General features: G+C 48.1%; 1 protein-coding gene across 1 annotated transcript in view; it reads left to right on the forward strand.

The window, feature by feature from the left end:
* The window catches only part of LOC138581303 (solute carrier family 22 member 4-like), a 745,421-nt gene that overhangs the window by 655,656 nt on the left and 63,686 nt on the right, over positions 1-26,079 (forward strand). The window contains exons 7-8 of the mRNA XM_069652517.1: positions 20,075-20,289; positions 21,834-22,016. Coding sequence (XP_069508618.1) covers positions 20,075-20,289; positions 21,834-22,016 — 398 coding nt within the window. The remainder of the gene's footprint in view (positions 1-20,074; positions 20,290-21,833; positions 22,017-26,079) is intronic.

Here is a 26,079-nt window from a genome sequence, read left to right on the forward strand (position 1 = left end):
GAGGTCCAGGGGAGTGCGCCTTGTTCTTTACTTCGGAGAAACATGCGGTGCATGTGTCCAGTTAGTGTGGTGCCGAGGTATTTCCAGGTCTCCACTGGGAAACCATTCGGGCCCGGGGTCTTTCTGGCTTGAAGCTGTGCAAGCGCCTCTTGCACTTCATTTTCAGTAATATCAGCTCTAAGAGGTCTGCTTGTTGTGTTGAGAGTCTCGGGACCTTGATCCGGTCGAGAAATTTAGAAGGATCGGGTGTGGGGTTCCTTATATGTGGGGCGTAGAGTTTTTCGTAAAAGATGGCGAATGTCTCTGCTATGTCGGAGTCTGCATTTAGTAGTTCCCCCTCAGGTGTTCGGATAGTCCGCACGTAGCCTTTTGTTTGTTCGCGTCTCTCCAGCCAGGTTAGGGTTTTATTTGCCTTGTCCCCTTTCTCGTAGATTTGGCTTCGAACTAGTCGATGAGCTGTCTGTGTATTATCCAGGGCTATGTTGCTAAGGGCTTCTTGAGTCGTTATCAGGGCCTCCTTTCTGATTTGGGTTCCTTGCACGAGGAATTGTTCCTCACATTCAGACACTCGCTTTTCGGCGTCCACGATATTTTGGGTGTGTCGTTTGCAGTGGGCTGACACCACAGAGATGGCTTCTCCACAGAGGACTGTATTATATGCCTCCCATATCGAGACTGGGCATTCCACTGAGCCTTTGTTTATTTCAAAGTATTCCGTGGTCTTTTTCTCTAGTTCTTCTTTAATTTCGGGAAGCCTCAGGTGATAAGTGTTCAGGCGTCAGGTCGTGTCTGGGCGGTGGCGAGCATTTTTCATGGTTATAAGGAGCGGGGAGTGGTCCGAGATGTCTCTTGCCAGAAACTCAGCGGATACTAGCCTGTGGGACATTTTGCGGGGATGAAGGTATAGTCAATTCTCGAGAATGTTTTGTGTGCACTGAAGTAGAACGAGAATCAGGCATCATTGTCATGTAGTGATCGCCAGGTGTCAGACATTCCCAGTGTCTCGGCAAAAGTGTACAGAGCAGTCCGGGCATGTCGGGGTCCGGCTCTTCTGTGAGATCTACCAGCAGTGACTTCCATCACTTTGTTGAAGTCCCCCCCCAAGGGCCCTGTTAGGGAGAATTCACATTTATGGCTAATTTCCCTCACCTAGTGAGTCCCCCAGCAGCTTTGCTGGACTTCTGGAGTTTCTTTTTTTCCACCTGGTAAGAGTGAGAGCTTTTCCCCCACTCTTACCTGTGTTTTGCTATGTGTTTCCATCTGTTTTTCTGATTGTGGACTCTGAAGTACACAACTTCAGTAGCCCCCTTCTTTGTGTGTGTGTCACACAGCACCTTCAGTGCCGTGGCACAGGGTTGTCTTTGAGACTTCCCTCGACTCCATTTCTGAGGCAACTACTGTCCCCCAGAAAAGGTTAAAGTTACCATTAACTTTACTTAGTCAATCTACCACAGATCCAGTACACCCCATCTTCCATGGAGCACTGGAAAGGGTTAACTTGTATCCCTTTTTTATCTGTACCTCCTAAAGCATTGTTTTGCTCTTTGGCTGGTGGCAGTGGTATCTACCCTAACTTTTCTACCGCGATTATATTAGATAAACGTGGTACTGTTCTTGGCTATTATATTAGCCTCGAACATAAACCCGCTTGACCAAATCGTCTTTCTTTTGGCTCCGGTTGGGTTTATTCGCCATTTCTTTTTGTTAAAGTCCTTCTTGTGTTTTACTTTGCGCAGCAAACTAGGTTCGCCTTCTTTGTTCACTGTCTTTTGGTGGACTTCTGCCCAGAAGCCCTCCTCAAGGCGCCTGGGTGTCTAGGTGGGCTGAATGTGATGGAGGGGTTAGTCACCCCCTGCACAGGGTATCCTAGGAAACCCAAGTTGCACTTTGTCATGATTGGCCAGGGTAGTTGTCCTGGCTGGACAACCCCCCTGGTGGGTGATTGACAGCCAGGCTGTGTGAATGGGGTTTTTTCGCATAAAAGGCAGGTCTCTAGGGCTAGAAGTCAGAGAGTCACCACTGGAACTACAAGGAACCGAAGAGAAGCAGAGAGAACGACGGCTGCTGCAACTACCCCGTCCCGGTGAAGCCCTGCTGCAGTCCTGAGCCATCTGCCCTTCAACGACTCAGAGAAGATCTAGTCCGGAGTCTTCTTCCCTTGAGCTTGGTGGCGATAACAAGCTCATCTTCTACAGCCAGAGGATCCTCTTCCGTGGTCGAAATCGCTGCACACTGCTGTAGTGGTCCGGATAGCCACCTGAAGAGCCTCTCCTATTTTTAAGGAGCGCACCTTTTATTCCGTATCGCTGCTGCCGGCCTCATCCCTGTGTGGTGCAGACCCCCTTCAGACGTTCTCCTTCTCGACGAAGCTCCATGAATCGTGGGTCTGTGGGAAACCAACAGGAACAACTGCCAGGGCACCAGCTGCACCATTGGAACAAGGTACTGTGTTCTGTTGAGGAAACTGGGTGAATCCCTTTTTCTTCATTTCCAAGGCTTGACCTTGTCTTCCCTCCTTCTTATAACTTTTGCTTCCGAACATTGACAATATCCAAGTACTTTTGGCTCTGTTGAATCGTGAACTGTTAGACCATGTGATCTTCGGCAACTGGCCCCGGTGTCTTCTACCCTGGCTCCGGCCCTTTGACTTTGAACTCCTGTCTCTGAGCGTTTCTTGATTCTGCCTGCCTAACCAAAATATTGCCTGTGATTTTTGCCTCCAACTCCCTCTGGGTATCTCAGGTGCTAAGTGTGTTTTTGCCCCGGTAGCATTTCATGTCACGGATACGCGTTTGTTTAGTAGACCGAACTGTCAACAAGTGATCGCATTCGTATTTGCGGTAACGTGTTTTTGTGCCTAATACCGGTTCATTACAACACAGGGTACTTACCTTGAGACTTACTGTACAAAGTGAATTGGTTAGTTGTAGTGTATTTAACGTGTGGTTTTTATTGAAGTTTAGTAGAAGTGTTGTGTTTATAACGTATGGTTTAAGAATAAATGTACTTATATTTTTCTACCTGAAACCTTGAGTCAGTGTTTGCTTGAGTCACAGTAATTGTGGTCCCTGTGTGTAATCTCTGCTACTGCTCATATACTCTTAAGATAAGCCAGGCTGCTCTTCCACTGCTACCACTATGACATAGTAGTACAGGCTTGTACCAAAGGTAAAACTTGTATCACTACCTGTAGTCTTAATTGTGTGTAGTGGTCCCTAAGGGCGCTGCACGGGATTCTGCCTAACAGGCCCACAGGTCTGCCTCTTCCTCTAACAGTACGTTCTGTAGTTCGCCAAGAAGTTCCTTCGTGAGTTTGGGGGGAGCGTAGGCTGCGATAAGGCCCCATTGTTCTCCCCAGATGTCGGCGAGTAGCAATACAAATCGGCCACGGGGGTCGAACCGCACTTTCCTGACCTGTAGGGGTACCCGTTTGTGGATGAGTATCATCGTGCCCCTGGCACCTTTTGTGAACCCCGTTTGGTATGTATGCGGGTAATTGGACCTTCTGAAGAAGCCGTTGCCGGTTCTGATCAAGTGGGTTTCTGTGAGGGGGGCTATATCTGGTGAGTATCGATTGAGGTATTGGAGCACCAGTCTACATTTCACGCAGGAGCCGAGGCCGTTGACATTCCAGGTCAATAGGGACAGTTTATCGGTGTTTGTCCTGGATGCGTGGGTCTCATTTTGAGGCATCTAAGAGGATCCCTTGTCTTGGTAGCCTCTTGGTCCGTGTGTTCTGATTTCTCGATCTTTGTTTGGTGTCTCCCATACCTGGGTCCATCACTGTCAGTGGGTGTGCAGTATAAGCCTGGAGTAGCCGGGTGTATCTCTTGCTAGGGGATGTCTGAAGGCTGCCCTGTAACTGTGTGACTTGAAAGTGGGTATTGTGGGTGGCGCGGACCCAGCGAGTGGAATGCTTGTATTTCCAGCGTCGGAAGGGATGGATGTCTTGCCATCTCGTTCTGTGGTTTTGGTTGCCAACACCCATAGAACTCCCCCACCCTGTACTTTCCCCCTCTCAATGCTTTATAGAATATCTTCACTCGCTTATATCTCTGCATCCTCTATGTACGTCAATGCGACTCGGTATGACATCACCATTCGTCTTTGCCGTTTATCTGCTCTGCTTCTTCAGGGATCTCATTCAAACGACCATCATAATTCCTTGCATGCAGGTATGGTTTCCCCAATGGGAATCTTGCCTCTAGGATTCTCTTAGGTATTGGTATTCTCAAAGATACTGCGCGGTTTTCATACTCTGGCCTTTGTCAATTCAACTGTTCCGTGTATGTCACATACTCTGGTTTCCAACATATAGGTAATAAGGGCGGAACAGTTCAGGTGGGCATACTTAGCTCCTCCTCTACACTCTTTCACTTTCTTTCTGTTGTTTTCAAATTCATCCATTATTTCGCTCGCCTCTAGCTTTCCTCCTTAATATCCCTGTCCCCTACGCTCTTTGTGCTCCCAACAACAGTTTTTCCTCTCAGTCCCTTAACCTCCCTGTGCTTCCTACCATTTCCACTCCTTCACGCTTCGTGCCCTCACACACTAGAACTCTCTTCCTTTCTCTATTTGCTCATCTTCTTACCTAAACATTTCCAATCCAGCCTTAAAAAGTGCCTTCTTTCATCCCTCCAATAACAGATATCTGTATGACCTTATCTTTCCTTTCTGTGTGAATTTGTTGTTTTCACTGCCTCAGTTATTATTGCATCATTTCACTTATCTGTTCATTGTTTTGGCCAAATCGCTTCATACATTTAAATAGATATAGATACAAATACCAGCAGCCCTGGCAGTATGAGACTGAGTATCGTTCTGAAATTCGTAAAATCCACACACAGCCCTGATGACACCTCTGTGCTCCTCAGCACTGACACAAAAATGATGACTTTACTCCCGTTGCTAAAACCAGAAGGTGTGTCACCTGCTAGTCCCAGGGGATCTCCCTCTCAGGTGGCCTGGGCATGGCCATCGCCTTTGTATCCAGACACTGGGGGTGGACCAGTGCGGGAGGATCAGCTGGGTGAGGGGTCTTCGAGGAGTGGACGTGAGATGCCGTATTCCTCCCTTTCCCATACACATGATCCCTCCTATTTGATAGGATTTCCAATGTTCCAACCACCCCACATTTTCCACACAAACACTGTGCCAAGGAAGAAGGCAACTGAGAGTAAAAATGCTAACTCTTACACATTGTATTGGACGTGTCCCGCTAATTGGGTCAGGCACTTGACTCTAAGTGCATACATTTGATACCAGTTAGCTCTCCTCACACAGATAAAAGGGAGAACATCGAGACACACTCTGAGCAAGGTGGAACACGAGTACCAGCAGAACTTCCATGGCAAAGGCGAACCTACTGGAACAGACCAATGGACCGAGGGACAAGAGCCACGGGTGTAGAAACCCAGGAGTTCCCTGCAAGAGGTTGTTGCCTCAAAAAGGAAGCAAGAGATAAGTGGAGAAGGCCGAGTCCCAAACAAGAAGGCTTCATTGTGTTTCAATGATGCTAGTGAACCTGCCGAGTGAACAGCAGAGATGGGGAGCCGAGGCCCAGCCTGTGGTACTAGCCTTGACTCCTAAACTGGAAGACAGTAAAGACAAGAGAGAAATGCACACAGCCGGTGAGTTGGCAAGCGACGTGAGGGACCGATGTGTGCAAAAGAAAGATTGAAGTGGCAACATTGTATCACACAATTAAAGGCTGCATGCGTGTGGAAGAAATGTGAAGAAAGGCAGACTTGCAAATGAACCTTGAAGTAAAGATAGCTGTAAAGTCAGCAGTACTGAGTAACAGAGTGGTCTGGCGAAAGGAAGTAGCCCACTCGAAAGTCTCAGTGAAAGGTGAAAGGTTTATAGTGATAAAGTGAATGAACTGTAAAAACGAAGTGATTGAAATTGACCCAGAGAAAACCGTGGAGGTTGAACTCTGATACGTAATACAGAGAACTGCCCAGACCAGAAAGCACCGGGCCAAATAACAAAGGAGTGTGAGTTGGAAGCTGAAAAGTCAAAGTGGTCCTGCGGGGGTCTGCAGAACAAAAACCACCCACATTCGAAAGTCTTCAAAATCAGGAAACGGTCCGAGCCTGACAGAGGGATACCGAAGGTTTAAAAAGTTAGGGGAAGGGAACCCCTAAAGGAGATGAATTAAGCTTGGGGAAGGGAACACCTGCAAGTGTTTTTCTTTTGAACTGTTTGTTTTGAAAGGTCTGAGCCCGATTGAGGGAGACCAATGTGAAATGATGCTTTAAAAGGTCTGAGCCTGACAGAGGGGGGCCGACGTGAACTTTTTGCTGTGTTTTGGAAAATTGGAAAGCAAGACTTTAATGTGGTAGGCCAGGCGGGCCTCGATCCACGGTTTGAACTGCTTTTGTGTTAAGAGCCTGAGCCCGAGTGTGTCACCTTGCCTACAGGGACTTCCTTACTCCGTGCTATCCAGCATGGGAGGAGAGCTGACCCAGCCACATTTATTTGTTATATTTGATTACTGACTTTTCTTTGCATACATATTCTCCTTTTCACACTTTTGTACAAAATATAGGGCATATAATATACTGTGGATGGATTCCCTCTTTTTTGTTACCGGGGGACTGTCTCTTGAGGGGGCAAAATGACAACAAGGAAAGAGGAGCCCAGGCTACCCCGCCCTTACACACATAGGTAGGTAAAGACAACTGTGGCCAAGAACTGAAGGACATTACTCAACAGTGAGGGTGGACTGACCGTGTTAAAAACAATTTATTCAAAAATCAGATGCATCATTGCAATATCAAAGAACTAGAAAAACTGTGGTACACAAAAATTGCCATAGCAAATGGTAGGATTAAGATCCTAATATAATAACAAATAGGGCGTAATACATATTCTTGTGTGATGTTAGTAACAGTGTGAATAACAATTCACTGTCATTTTTCAACACATTAGGGGAGTAATTCATGGAATAAATGTGTGCCGGAATGGGTGGCGCAATGGGGGAAAAGCTATCGCACGCGTGCGAATCGCACGCGTGCGATTTATGGAAGGCCCTGCGCATGTTTTTCCCGGGATGTGTGTCAAATCTGCGCTAACGTTACACGTCACTGCGACTTTCCACACGTGTGCACGACAGGAACGGGGAAAGCAAACAACAACTTCTCGTGCACACACCTATAAAGGGGGCGCAACATGGGGAATGGGGAATGGGGAACAACGTGTGAAAATGTAGGCGTAACGTGGGAAACACACGCAACGCCCACACGCAAGTGAACAACACGTATTCATGGAATCAAATAGGGAAAACCCGCGCAAGTCAAAACACACACACATGCACAAATACGTCCGCCACACGAAAGCAGGCGGAGGCACCCCCGCGCAGCATAAAAATGCACGCAAACAACAAACAAGCATATACAGCTACCATTCCTCACAGCAGTGATCATGGGACACCGCAGGAGGAGGAGAATAGCCAGGCCCCGCATTTTTTTGACCAGGACAAGCCTTTTTGGGGTGCCAGGTAACTAGGCCTATGGCAGGTATAGGTATCCTCCTCATATCATCCTAGACCTGGTCACTGAGTAGGAGGATGAACTCACATCACCCACCTTGTGCTCCCAAGCATTGAGCCCCTTGTAGAAGGTGCTCACTGTACTGCATAACTAGGCCACTGGGACATTTCAGCAGACAACTGCCATAGTGGAGGACGTCTCACAGCCAAGCAGTCACGTTGCCTACACCACATGTTGGCAATCATCACTCGCGCCCCTCAGTCCGCAGGCACATATACAGGCCCAGAATACCCGTTGAAAGGCAGGCCGTGGTCTTGGACTTTTACAGGGTAGCACACATCCCCAAAGTGCTTGGTTCCATAGATTGCACCCATGTGGCCCTAAGTCCACCTAGGGCCATTTAAAACATCCACCACAACCGCAAGCACAGGCATTCCATGAACTTGCAGGTTGTATGCGATGGCAAAGGAATCATCATGTCTATCTATGCAAACTATCCAGGGTCCACCCATGACAGTTTCATATACAGAATGTCTGCCCTGATCCGGGCCCTGGAAGCTGGGAAGCTTGGCGACACATGGCTCATAGGTTAGTACAAATGCCTGTGCAAATGCATGCATTTCACACAGAGACAGATACACAAACCCAACTAATGACAACCATCATCACCTCCCCAGGGGACAGTACCTACCCTCTGAGCCCCCACATGATGATGCCAGTATGGAACCCCACCACACCACCCCAGGTAAGATACAAAGCAGCCCATATTACAACCAGGGCTATAGTGGAGCGCACATTCGGAGTGCTCAAGTCATGCTTACGCTTCCTTGACCGCTCTGGCGGCCAGCTACTATATGCACCGCCAGTAGTGTGTAGGATCATTGTGGCAGCAAGTGCCCTGCACAACGGCGCAACACAGCGGGTGTACCGGTGGGAATGGTGGTGCCCCCACATTCCCAACCACATGCCCAGGTGCTGCTCATGGGAGGGGAAAGGGTACGTGGCGAGGCAGCCCGGATCCAGCTTGTGGCCACATTTTTCACCTAAACCCCCCCCCCCCGTGGAGTGCACACAGGCCTGGCACATACCAGGTGACAATCAATGATGACAAAGAGACAGTCAACTGTCACAACCTTACCACCCTGAGAATGTTTTCACAGAAGTGCTACATTGTGTGCATCCCTAGCTACTTAAGCATAACCAATCTGGTGTGACCAAAAGGAACACATGCAAGGTGCATATCCCACCACCCCCCTGCAAAACAGGCCATGTAAATCACTGGTATGTCACCCAAACCCTCTCAACACCCATGACCCCTGTCCTCCATGCCATGCCATGGCATGCAACAGCTGAACAGCCAACCAAATGCACAATACATGACACTATCGTCATTCAGTGCAACGTGACAAATGTAAACAGGCATGAGACATTCACACCTGACATGGAACCTGATGAACTCACTTGGCAAAAATCTCCCACACATACAAAGGGGGCCATTATGAGTATGGCGGTACGCCATAGACAGTGCTGGGACGTCACTGACGCCGTCCATACCGTACCGCCATATCACGAGTAACCCTGGCAGGTGCCGGGCTGTGTAGTGGTCGCCACAGCTGCACCTGCATCTAGCATTACCGGTGGGCACGTGTCAGCACATGTTACTGTCGGGTCGCAAGGGTGTCAGGGTCGGATGCAACAGCAGCATCACCTGGAGCGGCAGGGGGTGGTGGCATGGCTGCACCAACACGTGGCTGGACATACTGCCCCTGTGGTGCACCCCTGCCTCTTCCCGCTCTATGGCCACCCTGGACTCCACGTACTCCCTGGTCACCCCAGCCACATGCCTGACCACTCCCAACACTGGCAGGACACCCACATGAGCCCTCCTTAACCTTTGGTGGCCTCACAACTATGACACGGATGTACTAATGCCAATGGGAGCTGCACTGAACAGTTGTCCTGGTCAATAGGGGTGAAGGGTGCAGGGTATGTGATGGTAGACGCACCCCTGTGCTCTTGCAAGGCTGCTTGTGGACCCTGGGGATAAATGACGTTCACGCAACACTCAGTCAACCCAAAAATACAGGAAAAACATACGCAAACCCTATAGCCCATGTATGTGTAAAAAAACCTCACGCAGTATGCTGTGGCACCCAGGAACACAATAGAGCATACGCGATTAACACGCCGGCTACTATGACCTCATTAAATGGGGTACGTGACAAACAGGGGCACCCGTAGTGGGAACAATAGCGTACGCGACTCACCGTCTGCGTGGAAAAGAAATACGCGTAGGTACTGTAACCGCTGTGAAGTAATCGCTTGTGAACCCCAAAGTAGGAAAAACACACGCGTCGCTCTCCACTGAAAGCACGTACAGCGTGCTGCAGACCCACGCGGACCAATTCCACGTGCAGAAGGAAACGCCTGCACGCATTAGGTCACTTACGCGCTTACGTGCTAAGGTCCTTTCCTCAAATTACATGCTGACGTGCTGTTTTTTCACGTGCCAATTCACTGTGTATCAAGCTGGCCACGGGACAACACACGGAAGACCACGCTCCTGCCCAGAAGACCATTTACCTGCCTAGAAGGCCATTTACCTGCCCCCCAGAGCCCGGGGAGCCTCCTACAAGCCATCCGCTGCTGCCTGCCTGCCGGCCTGCCTGCTGCCAACAGTGCTTTGCCATTTGGTGCCTGCACATCAGCCATCTGCAGGGGTCCAGTTGCTGTGACCACCCCTGCTGGAAGAGAAGACTCCCGACTGGTATTCCATCGCTCCACAGCCCGTCCCAGGACACAGTTGCCCACCCACACCTGCCTCGGGGGTTGCCATGTCTGAAGCAACACCATCCGGCACCAGTGGCAACCCTCCAGCAGAGAGGCAGAGGGCTGCCAGCTTCACTGCCAATGAAGTTGGCATCCTGGTGGTGCAAGTCCTGGGGCATTATGATGCCCTCTTCTCACCATCGTGCTCTGACAAGGAAGGACGGAGGAGGATCTGGATGGACATAGTGGGTACAATCAATGCGGAGGGGGTGGCACCCCACGACATCAAACACATCCAGAAGCGCTGGGAGGATTACAAGTCCAGGACCCTCAAGAAGGCCCGGTGCCTCTCAGACGCAGCGGATGCAGTGGGGCGCCAGGGCCAGCTTACCACCCAGCAGATGAGGGTCCTGGAGTGCATTCGCCCAGTGCTTCACCACCAGATCCTCAGGATGCAGGCTCGTCTGGAGTCGAGCGGTAAGTGCCCATGCATTCCCATGTAAAACAGTGCATGTTGCAGTGTGGTGGTAGTTAGCTACTTGGCTGTATGTGTGACATGGGTCATGTATGGATGTTTGTGTGCAGGGACATGATGGTGCTGCATGTGAGTCCAGTCAGGCGTGAACCACATGGATGGTGTATGTGTTACAATGCATCATGCTGACAGCATGCAGAATGTACACATGTATGCATGCCTGTGTCTGTACTTGGACATGTTTGGGGTGTGAGAGATGGGTGCTGCTGTCATGGACATGCATGGTGTACATGTCCGTGTGTCTGAGTAGTGTGTGAGTGACTGGTAAACGCCATGGATGCATGACACATGTCCGTGACAATGTGTTCATTCACTGATATATCCTAGGCATCCTTGTATCCACTGTGTCTGGGGGTATACAGGGCCAGATGCATGACCCTCCGGTGATGTGTGTGCATGTGATCAGCATGTCCCATGATGCATGTGAGTTTCAACCCACCATTGGATGTTTCTACGGTGCCTTGGACATGGATGCAAATGTTTGTTGCATGTGCCATGCCTGTTTGTGCATTTGTGTTGCCTGCACTGACCCATGTGTTGTGGAATGACATGATGGAAGTGACGTTTGACAGTGCCACTCATGTGCTATTGCTTTGTGTCTAGGGGACTATTGTACAGTACCCTGATGCTTGTGTTCAATGTCTCCCTTTACACAGTGGCGAGTGAAGAAGAGGGCGAAGACGGCGCTGTGGAGGAAAGCGGCAGTGATGCTTCCACCGGCGTCGACGAAAGGCCCAGTCACCCTCCCAGGAAATTCCATCATCCCGGAGCGAGGGGTCTGGTGCCGCATCCGCCACTATTGCTGCAGCGGAAGGGGCGGGAGACGCCCCTACAGGGCAGAAAATGGTGCAGAGCCTTCCAGGTTGGTGGTGTGTACGGAGGGGGCCACATCCAAGCTGCACATGGGGCCTGGTGGGGGTGGTACCACTGGTGCAAGTGGTGCAGTCCAGGGGCAGGAGGCAGCACAGGTCACCATGGAGGGGCCTGTGCATGTCACTGTCCCTGACGCTGTGACTGCATCACCATGCACCAGCAGGGATGCCCAGTCCCAAGCCCGTCCGCAGGTAGGGGGGAGGTCCACGTCATCTGGCACTCCTCTACCTGCGTACGTGGGGACCCGTGACAGGATCGAGTCCGTCCTCATTGGTGTCGCGTTGCGCACACATGTAATTCGTGATGACGTGAGTACTTCCTAGGGGGACCACGCACGTCATCACGAAGAGACATGTGCCAACTTGACCCAGTTGAGAGGGCTCGTGGTTGGGGGTTTCCTCCATGTATCGTTCTGTCTTGCGGCCCTCTCCTCCTCAGTGCACACTATACGCCAGTCATTCTCCGTGCCGTCTTCCGGCCCAGATGCCACCAGGGCCCCCTGTGGACCTGCCCCAACCAATGCAGCCAGGCTGGTGGAGATCCCATCCCTGCCACAGTCGGAAGTCGGAGCTCCAGCACAGGTGGTCACCCCAGCAACTGGACCCCTGGCAACGGAAAATGTGCAGGCACATTCAAGCAGGGCACCTGCACGACAGCCCCGGGTGTTGCCATCCACCCGGAGGCAGTCGTGGTGGTGGCGGCAGGCAGCAGAAAGGCGGCGGCGGCAGACTCGGCGTAGGAGGCATGTGACCGCGGGCCATCAACATCATCGGGGCAGGCATCGGCCGGCGGGCAGGAGGACCCAGGATTGGGAGAGTCTTCTGTGTGGCAGCGGTTGGGCCAGCAAATAGGTGCAGAGCGGCGGCGGGCGGAGAGGGCACGGCTCACAATGGTCAGGGCGGAGAACTCCATGCACAGGGCATTGAGGCGGGCTGAGTGCCTCAAGGCAACTCGCAGTGAGTTGGAGGAGGCCATGGCTACATCCCTACGAGATCTCAAGGCCAGGGAAGAGGCCCGCCTCCAGAACATCCACGTGGAGTTCGATGATGCCCTGGCCCAGAACATCAAAAATTGAGCCATTGGACTAGCCCGCCGCCTTTGTATATATTTATTTAGGCTTAGGTTTCATTTGCTTTATATTTTTATTTGGAGTTCACAGACTTTGCTCCACTTTTTGTATATAGTTGTATATAGTTGTATTTTAGATAGGATTTTCGGTAGGTTTCATTTTGTTTTGGGATCATGGACCCTTCTGACTTTCAGTGTAAATAGTACCAGACTTGTACATACTTTTGTAATTACATCATCCCATGGAGCAATGGTTTTTTGTGCTTTTGTTTTTTATTTATTTTATATGTACTTTGGAGATGGACCACTTTTCAGTTTTCATGTCGTGGATTTTTGTTTTCATTGGATTTTACTTTATTTTTGGTATTGCATTCATTATTTCTTCATTTGCATGTGTGATTTTCATTATGTCATTTTTCATGTTTTTTAATACATTTCATATATCTTCATTATTGGTGTTGTGCACTCTCATTGGTTTTGTGCATGTCTCTATGAGCATTGGCTCAGTCATGTGTTGCCACTGTGTGGCTCTGTTGGACATTTATTCATGGCCCTGCTGGTTGTTTTCAGACTCTCATGGCATGAGTAATTTGGGAGTGGGTGCAGTGGATGGTTGCGTGCTTGTACTGGGGTGCGGGGGGGATTTGGGTTGGCATTAGGGCCATGGGTCTGTTTTGTTATGATGTGGTATTTGGTGGCCCATGTGTCGGGGCCTGCTGGCAGGTGCCTGCCAATGGGGGGTGGGTGGGGGGGACATGAGTCGGGGCCTGCTGGCAGGTGCCCGTCAATGGGCGGTGGGTGGGGGGGCATGAGTCGGGCCTGCTGGTAGGTGCCTGTCAATGGGGGGTGGGTGGGGGGGACATGAGTCGGGGCCTGCTGGCAGGTGCCCGTCAATGGGTTCATGAGTCGGGGCCTGCTGGCAGGTGCCCGTCAATGGGGGGTGAATGGGGGGGCATGAGTCGGGGCCTGCTGGCAGGTGCCCACCAATGGGGCATGGGTGGGGGGGCATGAGTCAGGGCCAGCTGGCAGGTGCCTGTCAATGGGGGTTGGGTGGGGGGTACATGAGTCGGGGCCTGCTGGCAGGTGCCCGTCAATGGGGGGTTGGTGGGGGCGCATGAGTCAGGGCTTGCTGGCAGATGCCTGTCAATGGGGGGTGGGTGGGGGTCCATGAGTCGGGGCCTGCTGGCAGGTGCCTGTCAATGGAGGGTGGGTGGGGGGAACATGAGTCAGGGCTCCCAAGTGCATGGTGCCTTGTGGCCTGCCTGCAGGGCATGGTCAGAGTGGATGGGCTGCCTGCAGGGCATGGTCACAGTGGATGGGCTGCCTGTGGGCATGGGGAGGGTGGATGGGCTGCCTGCGGGGCATGGTCAGAGTGGATGGTCTGCCTGCGGGGCATGGGCAGGGTGGTTGGCTGCCTGTGGGGCATGGGGAGGGGTGTAGGGTGGACCCCTGTAGCGTGGTCTGGCTGCAGGGGGTGCATGTGGCTTCTCACCACACTGCTCCGTGAATCCATGGGAACGGGAGTGACAATTACATGCGATTGGGCTGGCACGAGTGGGGTACATGTATCCCAGGGGTGTGCGTGGAGTATTACACGCGATATAGATGGCGCGAGTGGGGTACGCGTATTCCAGGGGTGGGTGTGGAGTTTTACACGCAATTTCACTGGCGCGAGCGGGGTAAACGTATTCCTGGGGTGCGTGTGGAGTTTTACATGTGATTTCGCTGGCGCAAACGGGGTACGCATATTCCGGGGGTGCGCGTGGAGTTTTACACACGATTTTGCTGGTGCGAGTGGGGTACGCGTATTCCGGATGTGCGCATGGAGTTTTAGACACGATTTTGCTGGCACGAGTGGGGTACGTGTTTTCCGCGGGTGCGCCGGAAGTTTTACATGCGATTTTGCTGGCGCAAGCGGGGGTCATGTATTCCAGGGGTGCACGTGAAGTTTTACACGCGATTTAGCTGGCGCGAGGGGGCTACATGTATTCCAGGGGTGCACGTGGAATTTTACATACGATTTGACTGGCGTGAGCGGGGTACGCGTATTCCGGGGGTGCACATGGAGTTTTACTCGTGATTTCGCTGGTGTGAGCAGGGTACGCATATTCCAAGGGGTGCGCGTGGAGTTTTACACGCGATTTAGCTGGTGCGAGGGTGGTACGCGTATTCTAGGGGTGCGTGTGGAGTTTTACATTCGATTTAGCTGGCACGAGGGGGGTACGAATATTCCAGGGGTGCGCATGGAGTTTTACACGCGATTTCAATGGTGCGAGTGGGTTACACATATTCCGCATTTATTTAGCGCATTTTCATGGTTGGGGGGCTGTATGCTGGTCCACTGTCCTTTGCGCCATGTAGGGGATTTGTGCGATGTTTTTGGCGCACAGGGTGGGGTTGGGGGTGTAACTGGCGCTGCTGCAGGGTCGCTGCCCCACTCTGCGCCACAGCTGGTTATAGATGTAACTATCCATGAATATGCTGTGCGTGAAAATGGGTTTTGGCGCACGCAGCTAGCACATGCTGGCGCACGCTTCCGCTCTGTGCTGCCTGCGTGTGCTTCTTCTGCGCTAAATTCTATGAATTACCCCCTAAGTGTTTCTGGCTAAGCAGGGGGAAGAGGGTATTGCATCAGTTCATTTGGTAGTATAGCCCACCAAGCCGTCATCAGGATTAACTGGGGGTCATTATGACCCTGGTGGTAGCCGTGCTGGCAAAAACGGCACGGCTGCCGCCAGAGTAATTTTTCTTCCGGCACCCGGTAATGGGGAATTACCGGGGCATTACAGCCCAGGCGGACCCGGTAATTCCCCATTGCCTTGTGCAGGTAAAAATGACTCCCCATTCCCATTTGTCCCATCTAACTCAATGGGAATGGGAAGGAAGAATGCACCGGCACCATTCATCAATGGTGCCGGTTCATCCGTCAAGGCCTGCGAGTGGGTGCCTTTCAGGAAGGGCACCCGCTCGCAGACTCGTAGCTTGCCAGTCCGCTAACAACGGTGCTAGCAGCTTACCAGCACCGTTGTTACTGGACTGGCAAACTTGTAATGAGGCCCATTGACTCAAAGCAATGTATTGGAATATATGGTTTGCCCGTTGTGGAGATCATCTCCGGGCAAATGCCACAATCAAACATGAATAATAATAATAATAATAATAATAATAATAATAATAATAATAATAATAATAATAATAATAATAATAATGTAGATATTTAAAAACCGACCACAGATAGGTCACTCATACATTGACCTCATATATTGAAGCTGTCCACCCACCTGTCATCTATTCTGTGTGAGTTGGATTACTCATTGATCAACACGTAGGGGAACCTCAGTGTGCTGTATGGATAATTGCTAGAAAATATAAAATGGGGACAAAAATATGTCCTTATTTTAGCATTCCCATCTATTGTTTTTTGACTCAATCTGTATGCCATACTAGCTTGTTTATAGTTACCTTTTAAATGAGGAATCTCTTTTTAAGTGTTCATTTTTCAATGGGTAGAGTGTTCTTTTTAGACCAGAAAGGAACTGGGGCAAATAACAAACGAGTGTGAGTTGGAAGCTGAAAAGTCAAAGTGGTCCTGCGGAGGTCGGAAGAATAAAAGCCATGCACATTCGAAAGTCTTCAAAATCAGGAAACGGTCCGAGCCTGACAGAGGGAGACCCAAGGTGTAAAAAGTTAGGGGAAGGGAACACCTGAAGGAGATAAATTAAGATTAAGAATTAAGCTGAAATAAGAATAATGCTAAGAAATACATTCCTGATCGATTGGGCCACTAACATTTCTGACCAAACTACCCCTTTAATAGTGCATCAATTGAAAAAGAAACAGCAGCAAAACTGGCATGCATAGGGATTACAGAAAGTAATCCCAATGATAAAGATCAGATGCCAAAAAAGTGGATTGTTTTTCTTTCAGCTGTCACATTTCCATTCTGCCTTCACTTGGAGCAATGGTTGGAAATGTTCTTAGTGGCCGAAGGACACCTGTGCAGCAGTCTCTGTGGAACAAAACACTTTAGTGAAATCAATGGGGGAATGTAAATGCGCGAGCACAATCACAATTCTCCCCATTAATCATCACAAAAAGGCTGAAACATGTTTGGGGATGCTTGTGGTCTTGTGCAGAAGGGATGTGACCTAGCAGTTCAGGGTGGCCTGCCCCTTTTGGGGTGGGACCCGGCCTGATTTGCATATGGTCTTTCCCATTTTGTAATGGCTTGACAGGCGAAGAACGATGGTCTGGGGGGTTGCCCAGAGCAATGCCAGCGGATAAGATTAATTATAAACCTTCTAGCCATCACCTCTATTGTTTTGCTTTGTCCCCCCCAGTGGGACGGGTATGCTGAGATATGGGTCCCAAGCCTGCTGTGCCTAGAGACCAAAGCTACTCCTCACCGATGAGCCCAAAACATGTCTGGGGATGTTTGTGGTCTCATGCAGAAGGGTTGTGACCTAGCAGTTCCGGCTGGCCTGCCCCTTTTGTCGTGCAAAAGAACCTGATTTGTATATGGTCTTTCCCATTTTGTAATGGCTTGGCAGGCGACGAATGATGGTCTGGTGGGTTGCCCAGAGCAATGGCAGAGGTTAAGATTAATTCTAAACCTTCCAGCCATTACCTCCTTTGTTTTGCCCCATTAATCATTAGCCAGGTAAGGTTTGATCAAGGCGTGTGTAGACCTGTGCAGCAGTCCTGCTCACACCGCTGCCATGCTAAGTCCAGAAGATATTGTAGTGCTTGGTCGTTGGCCTGCAGGGATCACTTTTGTATTCAGCAAGCAAATCTGCAGATCCAACCCCAGTGCAAGGATGCACCAGAGGGGATTTCATGCTGCCTCAGCAGGAGCCAGGGTCGTTGCTAGGGAGGGGAGGGGCTAAGGGGGCTATAGCCCCTGATCTTTTGGTTGTAACCCCGGATAGAATCTCAGGAGCTACAGCCAACAGACTAGCTAGCCCCCAGTCCCAACAGTTCCAACATCAGCTTAGCACTGGGTCTTTTCCAGACCTAGCAACTCCCCTGGCAGGAGCCATGGTTAATGCAGAAACTGTCCCCATTAGTGGGCTGTACCTCGATACCAGAGTCACTACCATTTGAGCCACTGTGTTTGGTAGTCTTTGAAATATTTGTTAGAAATCTTCAATATTGGTTCAGTTAGGGTGGGGGAGAGACAAATTGAGTGTCAACGTCTCTCTTTCTCTCTCTCCCACTCTCTCCCCTCTCTTCCTCTCTCTCTTTCTCTATTCCTCTCTGTCTCGTAGACAGACACAGCATGCGCAAAGTCAGCCATTGTATTAGATGACTTTGACAAGTCAAGGTTTTCAGCCAGTATTTCTAAAGAGCATTTCTTTTATATAGAAGATTTTTAAAGTACTCCCTCCATCATCTAGCATTTGTTTCCCAATTATAAGACTCACATTTGGGTAAGGCCCAACTATATTTCACCTTTGGATATAAAATCCTTACAAAATATAATACAGGTATCTGTATTGGTCCAGACAAGTTTTCTTGTAGCTGTTTTATATTCATTTAAACTTTTGTTGAGAATTGAAATCCGTAATGTTTGTCATGAAAGCAGAAAGAAGGCTAAGATTAACAGTTTAGCAAGAATGTTCCTTCCATCCTTTTCTTAATCTGTGCCCGGAGCAGAAATGTGTCTTAATCATAGTATTAAGGGCCATGGCAATGGGTACCGGACACACGTGATTTGGCATAGAGCTATTACATACCACAAGGTAAGTGGCCCCCCTTTGTCAGATATCTAGAAAGGTTTTTGAAGATTTATTCATTTTTTCAACCGTATTCAACCATATTCACTTTCAGGATTTGAATGCGGACAGGATCCTGTGGTGCAAGGAATGCAATAGTCTTGTTTTTGTACAACATTTCATGCAGGGTTTCTCCTGCTTTGCAGCACGGCAACCACGGGGGCTATTATTACCCAAGTCACAGGGTGGTACCCCATTTATCAACCTTGATGGGGTGATGGGTAGAGGTTCCAGACTGGGATTTGAACTTGTAACTACAGGTTGCACCCAGATACTAGAGGCTGTTCTATATATATATATTCACATAAAAATTCGGAACGAATTTATCAATCTAATTAAATAAAAGAATCTCTAATGGTATCGGTTTCTTTAACTAATTATTTTGATGGAAACAACTCCTGTAAATTTCGGCACAAATTCTGTGAAATTAATTTGTGTGCCTGTGGTGTTTGTTCATATTAAATGTTTTTAATTATGTTTGCCTAATATGTAAAAACGTAGATCCTGTTTAAGTTGTACCCTTGCTGCCGGAGGAATTAGGTCCTGAAACCTATCAGGAACAAATATTCTGTTAGCATTGGTTCAAGTGAGCGGGAGTGGAGTTGCACCTCTTTTATGTTTACTGGTAACAGTTCCACTACTTTGTGCAACTATTTTCACCCTTTCAGAACTGTTCTTTGTGAAGTTAAAGCACGTCTCCACCCGATAGCAGTTACAGTTAAACTGAAGTCTGTTTCAACTCAATTGGCTGTTAAACAGCATGGCTGCAACCCTTCAAAACATGAGTTGCACGTTGCTCCCCTCGCGGGGATACACTTTTACCACTGGACGTTAGGCTAAGAAAGGTATCATTGCTGCAATGTATTGCTTAAAGAACAACAACTTGCTCTAAAGTGCCCACACATCTAAAAGGCAGGTTTCTGCTAGCAGATGGACAGCATCACAATGGCCTTCATCACTGACATAGCTACTCATGGCTGCGATTGCATCAGGGCGAATGAAGACCAGTGATTTCACACAAAGGAAATCCGAGCTGTGAAGAATAAGGCGATCCTTACACAGAGCAAAGCATTTCTCAGAAGCCTTGTGTTGTGGGTGATTTTGTCATGTGAGGCCAGTGCGTGCGGTCCACCTGTTTTGCCTCTCTTCATGCGTGCATGATACATATGCATGTGCTTTGTAAAGCATTTGTTTTTATAAAACACATAGCGATGGTTATTCGTACTGTTCTGTAACAAAAGTATGTTCACAAATCCATCCACTTCACGGATCTGTGTGTTACACGAATATCCCAGGGGTGGAGCCTGGAGGGTGGTGCATCCTGTGAACCATCCAAGGTTGACAAAATCCCATAGTAGCGAACAATACTGGCCATTAAAGCACAACGGCTGCTTTAGTTCATAGGGGCGTCCCTTCCCCTCATGCTTTCTTTGTTTCGGTCTAAATGGCGCCACAAGTTCAATTTTAGGAAGTGCAAGTCTTCAAAACTGTGTGCTGTTCAGGCAAGAGTGTTTGGCGCTGAATCTATGTTTTTGAAAAAACGTGCCCGTTGTGTCTTCCAGGCTGATCATATCCATTGGTTACTTCGGGGTCTCGCTCAGCACCCCCAACTTGCATGGAGATCCCTATTTAAACTGTTTCCTAATGGCGGCCATCGAAGTCCCGGCATATGTCGCGGCGTGGTTGCTGCTGCGCAAACTTCCCAGGCGGTACTGCTTGTGCAGCACTTTACTCCTAGGAGGCGTCCTCCTGCTTCTTATCCAGCTGGTACCCCCAGGTAAGTCAGGAAAACCTACAATCTTCCCACACATCTGATCCACTTCATGCAGAGGAACAATAGCAAAATTGTTCACGTGACTTTATTGGGAAACTGACGCTCAAAGAAGTCAAATTAGGTCAGACCTGTTCACATGGGTGGTGAAATGCAGTTCCATAATCACGATTTGGAAAATATTTAAAAAAAAAAACAAATCAATTAGGGGTTTTTCAACATAGGTATTGTGGAGAGAATGCAAATGCAGGCTTCTGGATAATTGAATGGAACTACAGGAAGTTGGGGAATATTCCTTTGAGTTTATGCATTTGGCATTTCTCATGACCTGTCCAAAATGGTGTCCAAGTACTGTTTGGCCAATTCCAAAATGGGAAAAGGCTGTTTTGTCTCTACTGCAATGCTGAGGCAAAACAAAGAATTCTTAGGCCAATGGGAAAATGTTCACTCCGTTTTGGAAGCAAAGGGGCAGAATCGCAAAGAGGCTGATGGATTTCCTTCTAGAGAGAGAATGTTGGATTCCCCTCTCTCTTCCCATCTCTCCACTATTCAGGCATAGTTTTGCTTGTGACCCCACAGGTTGCATCTTAGCAGGATCAGGTGTTCACTATCAACTCGCATCCTCCAGGGATCAAGACTTAACTTCGACTCAGTTCTCTCTTCTGCCTCTTTAGAATCCCTGCCCAGTGCCCACCTCTACCCTCACACGCCCTTACCCTGAGCCATGGACCTCCCCGGAACCTCACTGATTGAAGCCCAGAATGTAACTCCACCAATGACTCTCCTTGTGCGACTTTTTCTAGCACTGTACTGTTTTCACCATTTTTACTTTCCTTTAATCTATTAGGACTTCTACCACCTTTGCTTTTTTTATTTTCTCTGCAATTTTATTTTTGCACTTATTAATGCTCAATTTTCCTTCCCTGGTCCATGTTTGTTGCCCTTTCTTTATCCACCTTTTCTCTGTTATTTCTCCCTTTATCCCCTTCCTTCAACCTTCTGAATTGTCTCCCTTTTTTGAATGATTTTACTTCCTCCCATGTTCTGTCCCTTTTGCTTTCCTCATTTCACTATTTTCTTCTCTGCTCCCTTTCTATCTGCTTTTCATCTAGCCCCTCAACCCCTTCCTAAACAGTGCTTCCCTTTTGCGGAGAAACAGGGCGTGAACATTTGGAGCCACTCTAAGGCCATTTTAATGTCACCAGAGGTTTGTAATAACTTATTACAACTTGCCAGTCAAGTCTTTTTCTTACAGGCAAAATATGTCAGTACTCTCTTGTAAAATAAAATAAAACGAAATCATTTACCCTTGTATTAGTGTTTCAAATATTAGAAAGAGAATACCATTAAAAAATCATTTGATTATGTTTGTACTTGTATTATAATTATAAAACTACTAATATAATTTGTTACTCCTATTCTTACTATCACTATTATTACATCATTGTTAGTGTTATTATTACTATTATTTTATTATTATTATAATTACTGAATAGAAATTAAGCTTATCAAAATGTGAAAATGCCTTTCTGATGTTCTCCTTTTTTCAGAGCTTAGCATCCTTTCCATTGCAATGACAATGGTTGGGAAGTTTGGCATCACTGCAGCGTTCTCCATGGTCTATGTGTACACGGCTGAGCTCTACCCAACTGTCGTGAGGAACATGGGTGTCGGCGTTGGATCCATGTCGTCTCGAGTGGGAAGCGTCATATCGCCATACTTCGTCTATCTTGGTGAGATATGGAATTGCCTCTTTCCTTTACACTGAACGCTAAAAAGGAACCATTGTGAATAGAAATGTTTAACAACACGAGCAGAAACTTGACACAAACTCTAATGAGAATCAAATCTGACGCTCATCGCTCTGTATATCATTCTTCTTAGAGGGCAATATTAGTTAGGAAAACAGGAATGAGCTGGGGGAAAGCAGTCCTTTGGATGCATACCTGGTTCTTGGGGTATTTCTAGTACAAGGGGGGGGCAGGAAGGGTGCCTATAGCAGACTAGCATCTGATGATTTTACAAGCAATATATGTGTTCTTATTGACAAGGAAGGAGCGTCAACAAGCCACCTCACATGAGACGGCTGCATGATTCATAGCAGACCAGCAAGGTCTCAATATCTCTTCAATAGCTTCTTGGTTGCTTATAGACACAATCTCGACAATTCTAATCCCCACGGCTGCCACCAAGCCACCATCTGCTCTTAATTGTTGCATCTCCAGGTTCCTCTAGTCCAAGATCCCAATGACATCTTGAGTTCTGCCTTCACAATCTCTGAGACCAAAATGCTTTACATATGCACTGGCAGCCAAGAAACATCTCACTTATGCACAAGAAAGACTTTGGTGAGACGGCTGTTCTATGGAAGACTGTGCTCAATACAGGCAAGATCTCTTCCTTTATATACAACAAATTAGGCATGCCGAGACAAATCACTGCTTATTCTGTGTTGATCTTTCCAGCAATTAGTAAACGGAAACCATGTTCAATTTGAAGTTCTCTGATCTTTTGCTCTTGCATTGTCCAATGCCTACTAATTTCAATTACAACTCTGGGAATGCTTTTTTAGTTTTGGCTATTAGGTGGTACCTAACCACACCTACAAGCCACACATTTGCATTGGAGTACAGCGCGAGCGAGATGAGATGTGAGGAGGCACACCCAGCTGGTGAGTGTTGTTCAGTTGTTTGCCCACCCATTAACTGCCCAAAGCCATGATCATCCAAAAGGACATTCCCACCCACTAGCTGCCTCTCCCTGCCCAAAACACCTCCGTCTGAGATACCTTTGAGCTTGTTCGATCAAGCATTAAAAAATAAAATGTGTCCTGTGTGTTGTTTCTAAGCAGTCTTCTGAGAGTTAATGGCTTAATTTCAGGTGTAAATGGTGCAATAAAAATGTCTAAGCATGCCTTCGACCGTGTGATTTACAACTGTTCCTTGTAGAGAGGTCCTGTCAAAAATAAGGCATTTGCCAGGCACTGCTATTATATATCCCGTTAGCACCCAGGGTGGGGGTGCAGCCAATCAGGTACTCTTGACCGCATGCTGAAACCTGTAATCTCAGCCCACGTTCCACTGATCCTGTAGGCTACCTCCTCCACCGTGGGCTGCCATCTACCCTCCTGCCCTTCTGCATCTTTTTTCTTAAATATCCCAACCCCTCTCCCCATCCCCACTTACCTGACTGCAGCGGCTTCCTTTTTCCGGCACCATGGTAATAGAAGAGGGGCTCCGTATGGAGCCACGCCTTCTATAACCATGGTGGCCATTTTGGATCAGTATTGTCATTCATTGAATGGGACGTGGGCGGCCACCCATTCAATGAGTGAAAATGCTTTTCTTTTAGCACCCTGAGCTACTGCTTTGGTAACCCGTGGTGCTAATGGCCTAAATACCCGATCCAGCCCGCCGGATCAGATTTTATCAGCCCAGGGACCCTCTTTAAAGGCCCTCGCTCCGCTGGGACCTTTAACTTGGCCCCCACCGGATCGCGTGTTAACACCAAACTAATAGCACCATTTTCCAGCAGTTGCCATCTTAGGGCCAGGTAGTGCCATGAAGTTATGTCTGCCAAACACTGATTCTATGCCATGTGTCACACTGTTTCAGAGCAATTTTGAAAGCTTATTTATTGAGTTCTGCCTTTCCATTGATCACTGTACCTCAACTTCTCCTGTAGATGCCTGTCCCATCAGTGTTGTGAATGAAGTCCCCAGCGCAATATGCCTTTTTCTCAAGCTTTTTTGCTGTTCCTTCTTTATCTATCCTGATCTCTCTGCATTCTTTCCATCCAAAAATGCTTGAGGCATTTAGAGGAACTAAGAAGTATGGCAATCCTTTATGAGCTGGTTTCCATCTAGATAGGGCCCAGAATAATTTTAGGAGACAGCTGTTGATCTCAGACAGATGTTGATGTCTATGGTGCCATGGCCCTGTCATGTTTGATCTGTTGGACACTTTTGACAATGTCGACCATCGTGTCTTAATAGACTTTCTGCTTCTGGCATGTGTAATATGTTATGTTATGTTAAAGGTTTTTGTACCGCGTGGTTCTGACTTGTTTTTCTTCTTTGCTGTCTTACATGGCACAAACAGTTTTTCTATCTATGTTTTAATTCCGCCTTGAGGCACCTTGAGGAGTCCTATCGCTCTCGCGTTCTTTCTTAGTCTTTATGTTTGTCTTTTATTGCAGCTGATTGAATTTTTGGAATTCGCTTTCTACGCATACGCTGATGACACTCGGCTCCTTGTCCACTTGGATCAAGGGCTGGGTGAAACACCTTCTCACGCCAATTGTATCCGATTGCTTTTTCAGATTGAATTAACCTGATGCAAAACGAAGTTATGATTGTGGGAGGTGATATCCCAGCCCTCCCATTGTTTCCTCAGTAAAGAACGGGGGAGTTGGCAGGCGGAAGTATCCCTCATCCCCCATACAATACTGGACGCCCATTTTTCCTTTTCTATCTGTGAATTCTCAGACCAATACCCTTGTTGACCCTCATACCTTTGGAGCTCTGCTTTTATGGATTTCATAAGGTTTTCCCTGAATTACGGGAATTCCCACGATCTTGACCTCTGGCATCCAAGAGATTCTGCTAATTTTGAATGATTAGTAATTCTGCGTATAGTTCTGACATTACCCCACTTCTGATCCCTTTACATATGCTGCCTGTTAAGCAAAATGTTCATTTCAATGTTTTCTGCCCCCCCCATAGTTGACTGTATTGCTTAGTGCTAAGAAACCTATTTTGTTGCTCTGTACGTATTCTAGACCTAGACATACACTTCAGGAAATGCTTGCCTCTATTCACCCATAAGTTATACCCCCAACGTTCATCCTCCACAGCTCATCATAGACCTTGTGGCTAACCCACTTTTCTGATTCACATTCACCATAAATGCTTTACTCTCCTAGGGTAGGTTTCTCTAATCCCTTCAATCTGGCCAAATCTGACTTCTTCTGAAACAGACCAACCAGGATAGTTCAGATCTCAACATCTTTCAACCTATTGTCACCGTACCATTGCTGTGAAAGATCTTAAAAGTGACTGTGGACTCTGAACTTAAACATCATCTATCTAAAAATATATCCCACTTTGGTTGTGGACGATGACCTGAGTACACCCTGCTGGGGGTACCAGTCTCCTTTTACTATTGATTCTCCTACCTGGATTTGAGGCACTTAACCCAGGGATTCTGCATTTAATAATCAAATGCCGCAATTGTGGTGAAGGCCTCATGCTGCACTGGATACGCTGTTTCATGACTGGTCGGTTCCAGTTTGGGAAGATCGAGTTGTCCCTTTTTTCCTTCAGCATTCCTTCCTCTCACCCACACTTTTCAGCATGTATGTGGAGCCACTGGGATATCTTCTTGTGGGTCACAGTGTATCTGCCCACTAATAAGCTGACAATACCCAGGATATTGACCACAGCGGTCAACAGAAATCCCTACAGCTTGACCAACCACCGACCACATCTACACTTAATACACATTTAACCTATCCGCATAAAACTTTCTCCTTCTCCCCACTCACTACTCTCGAAGTAGAAAACATCATAAACAATTTAAAACCTTCCAATTGCCAAGGTGACCCCTGCCCAGCACCTATTATCAAGGAAGCATCTCATGAGCTAGCCCCGTTCATAACAGCATTCATAAATGCTTCTTTCAAGATGGGTATTGTCCCCGACAACCTAAATGATGCATGGGTTATCCCACTCCTCAAAAAACCCTCCCTTGACCCTAATATCCCAACTAACTTCAGACCTATCACTGCAGTCCCATT

The sequence above is a fragment of the Ambystoma mexicanum genome, chromosome 3p, assembly GCF_040938575.1.
Source record: "Ambystoma mexicanum isolate Mex_15411 chromosome 3p, UKY_AmexF1_1, whole genome shotgun sequence".
Lineage (NCBI taxonomy): Eukaryota > Metazoa > Chordata > Amphibia > Caudata > Ambystomatidae > Ambystoma > Ambystoma mexicanum.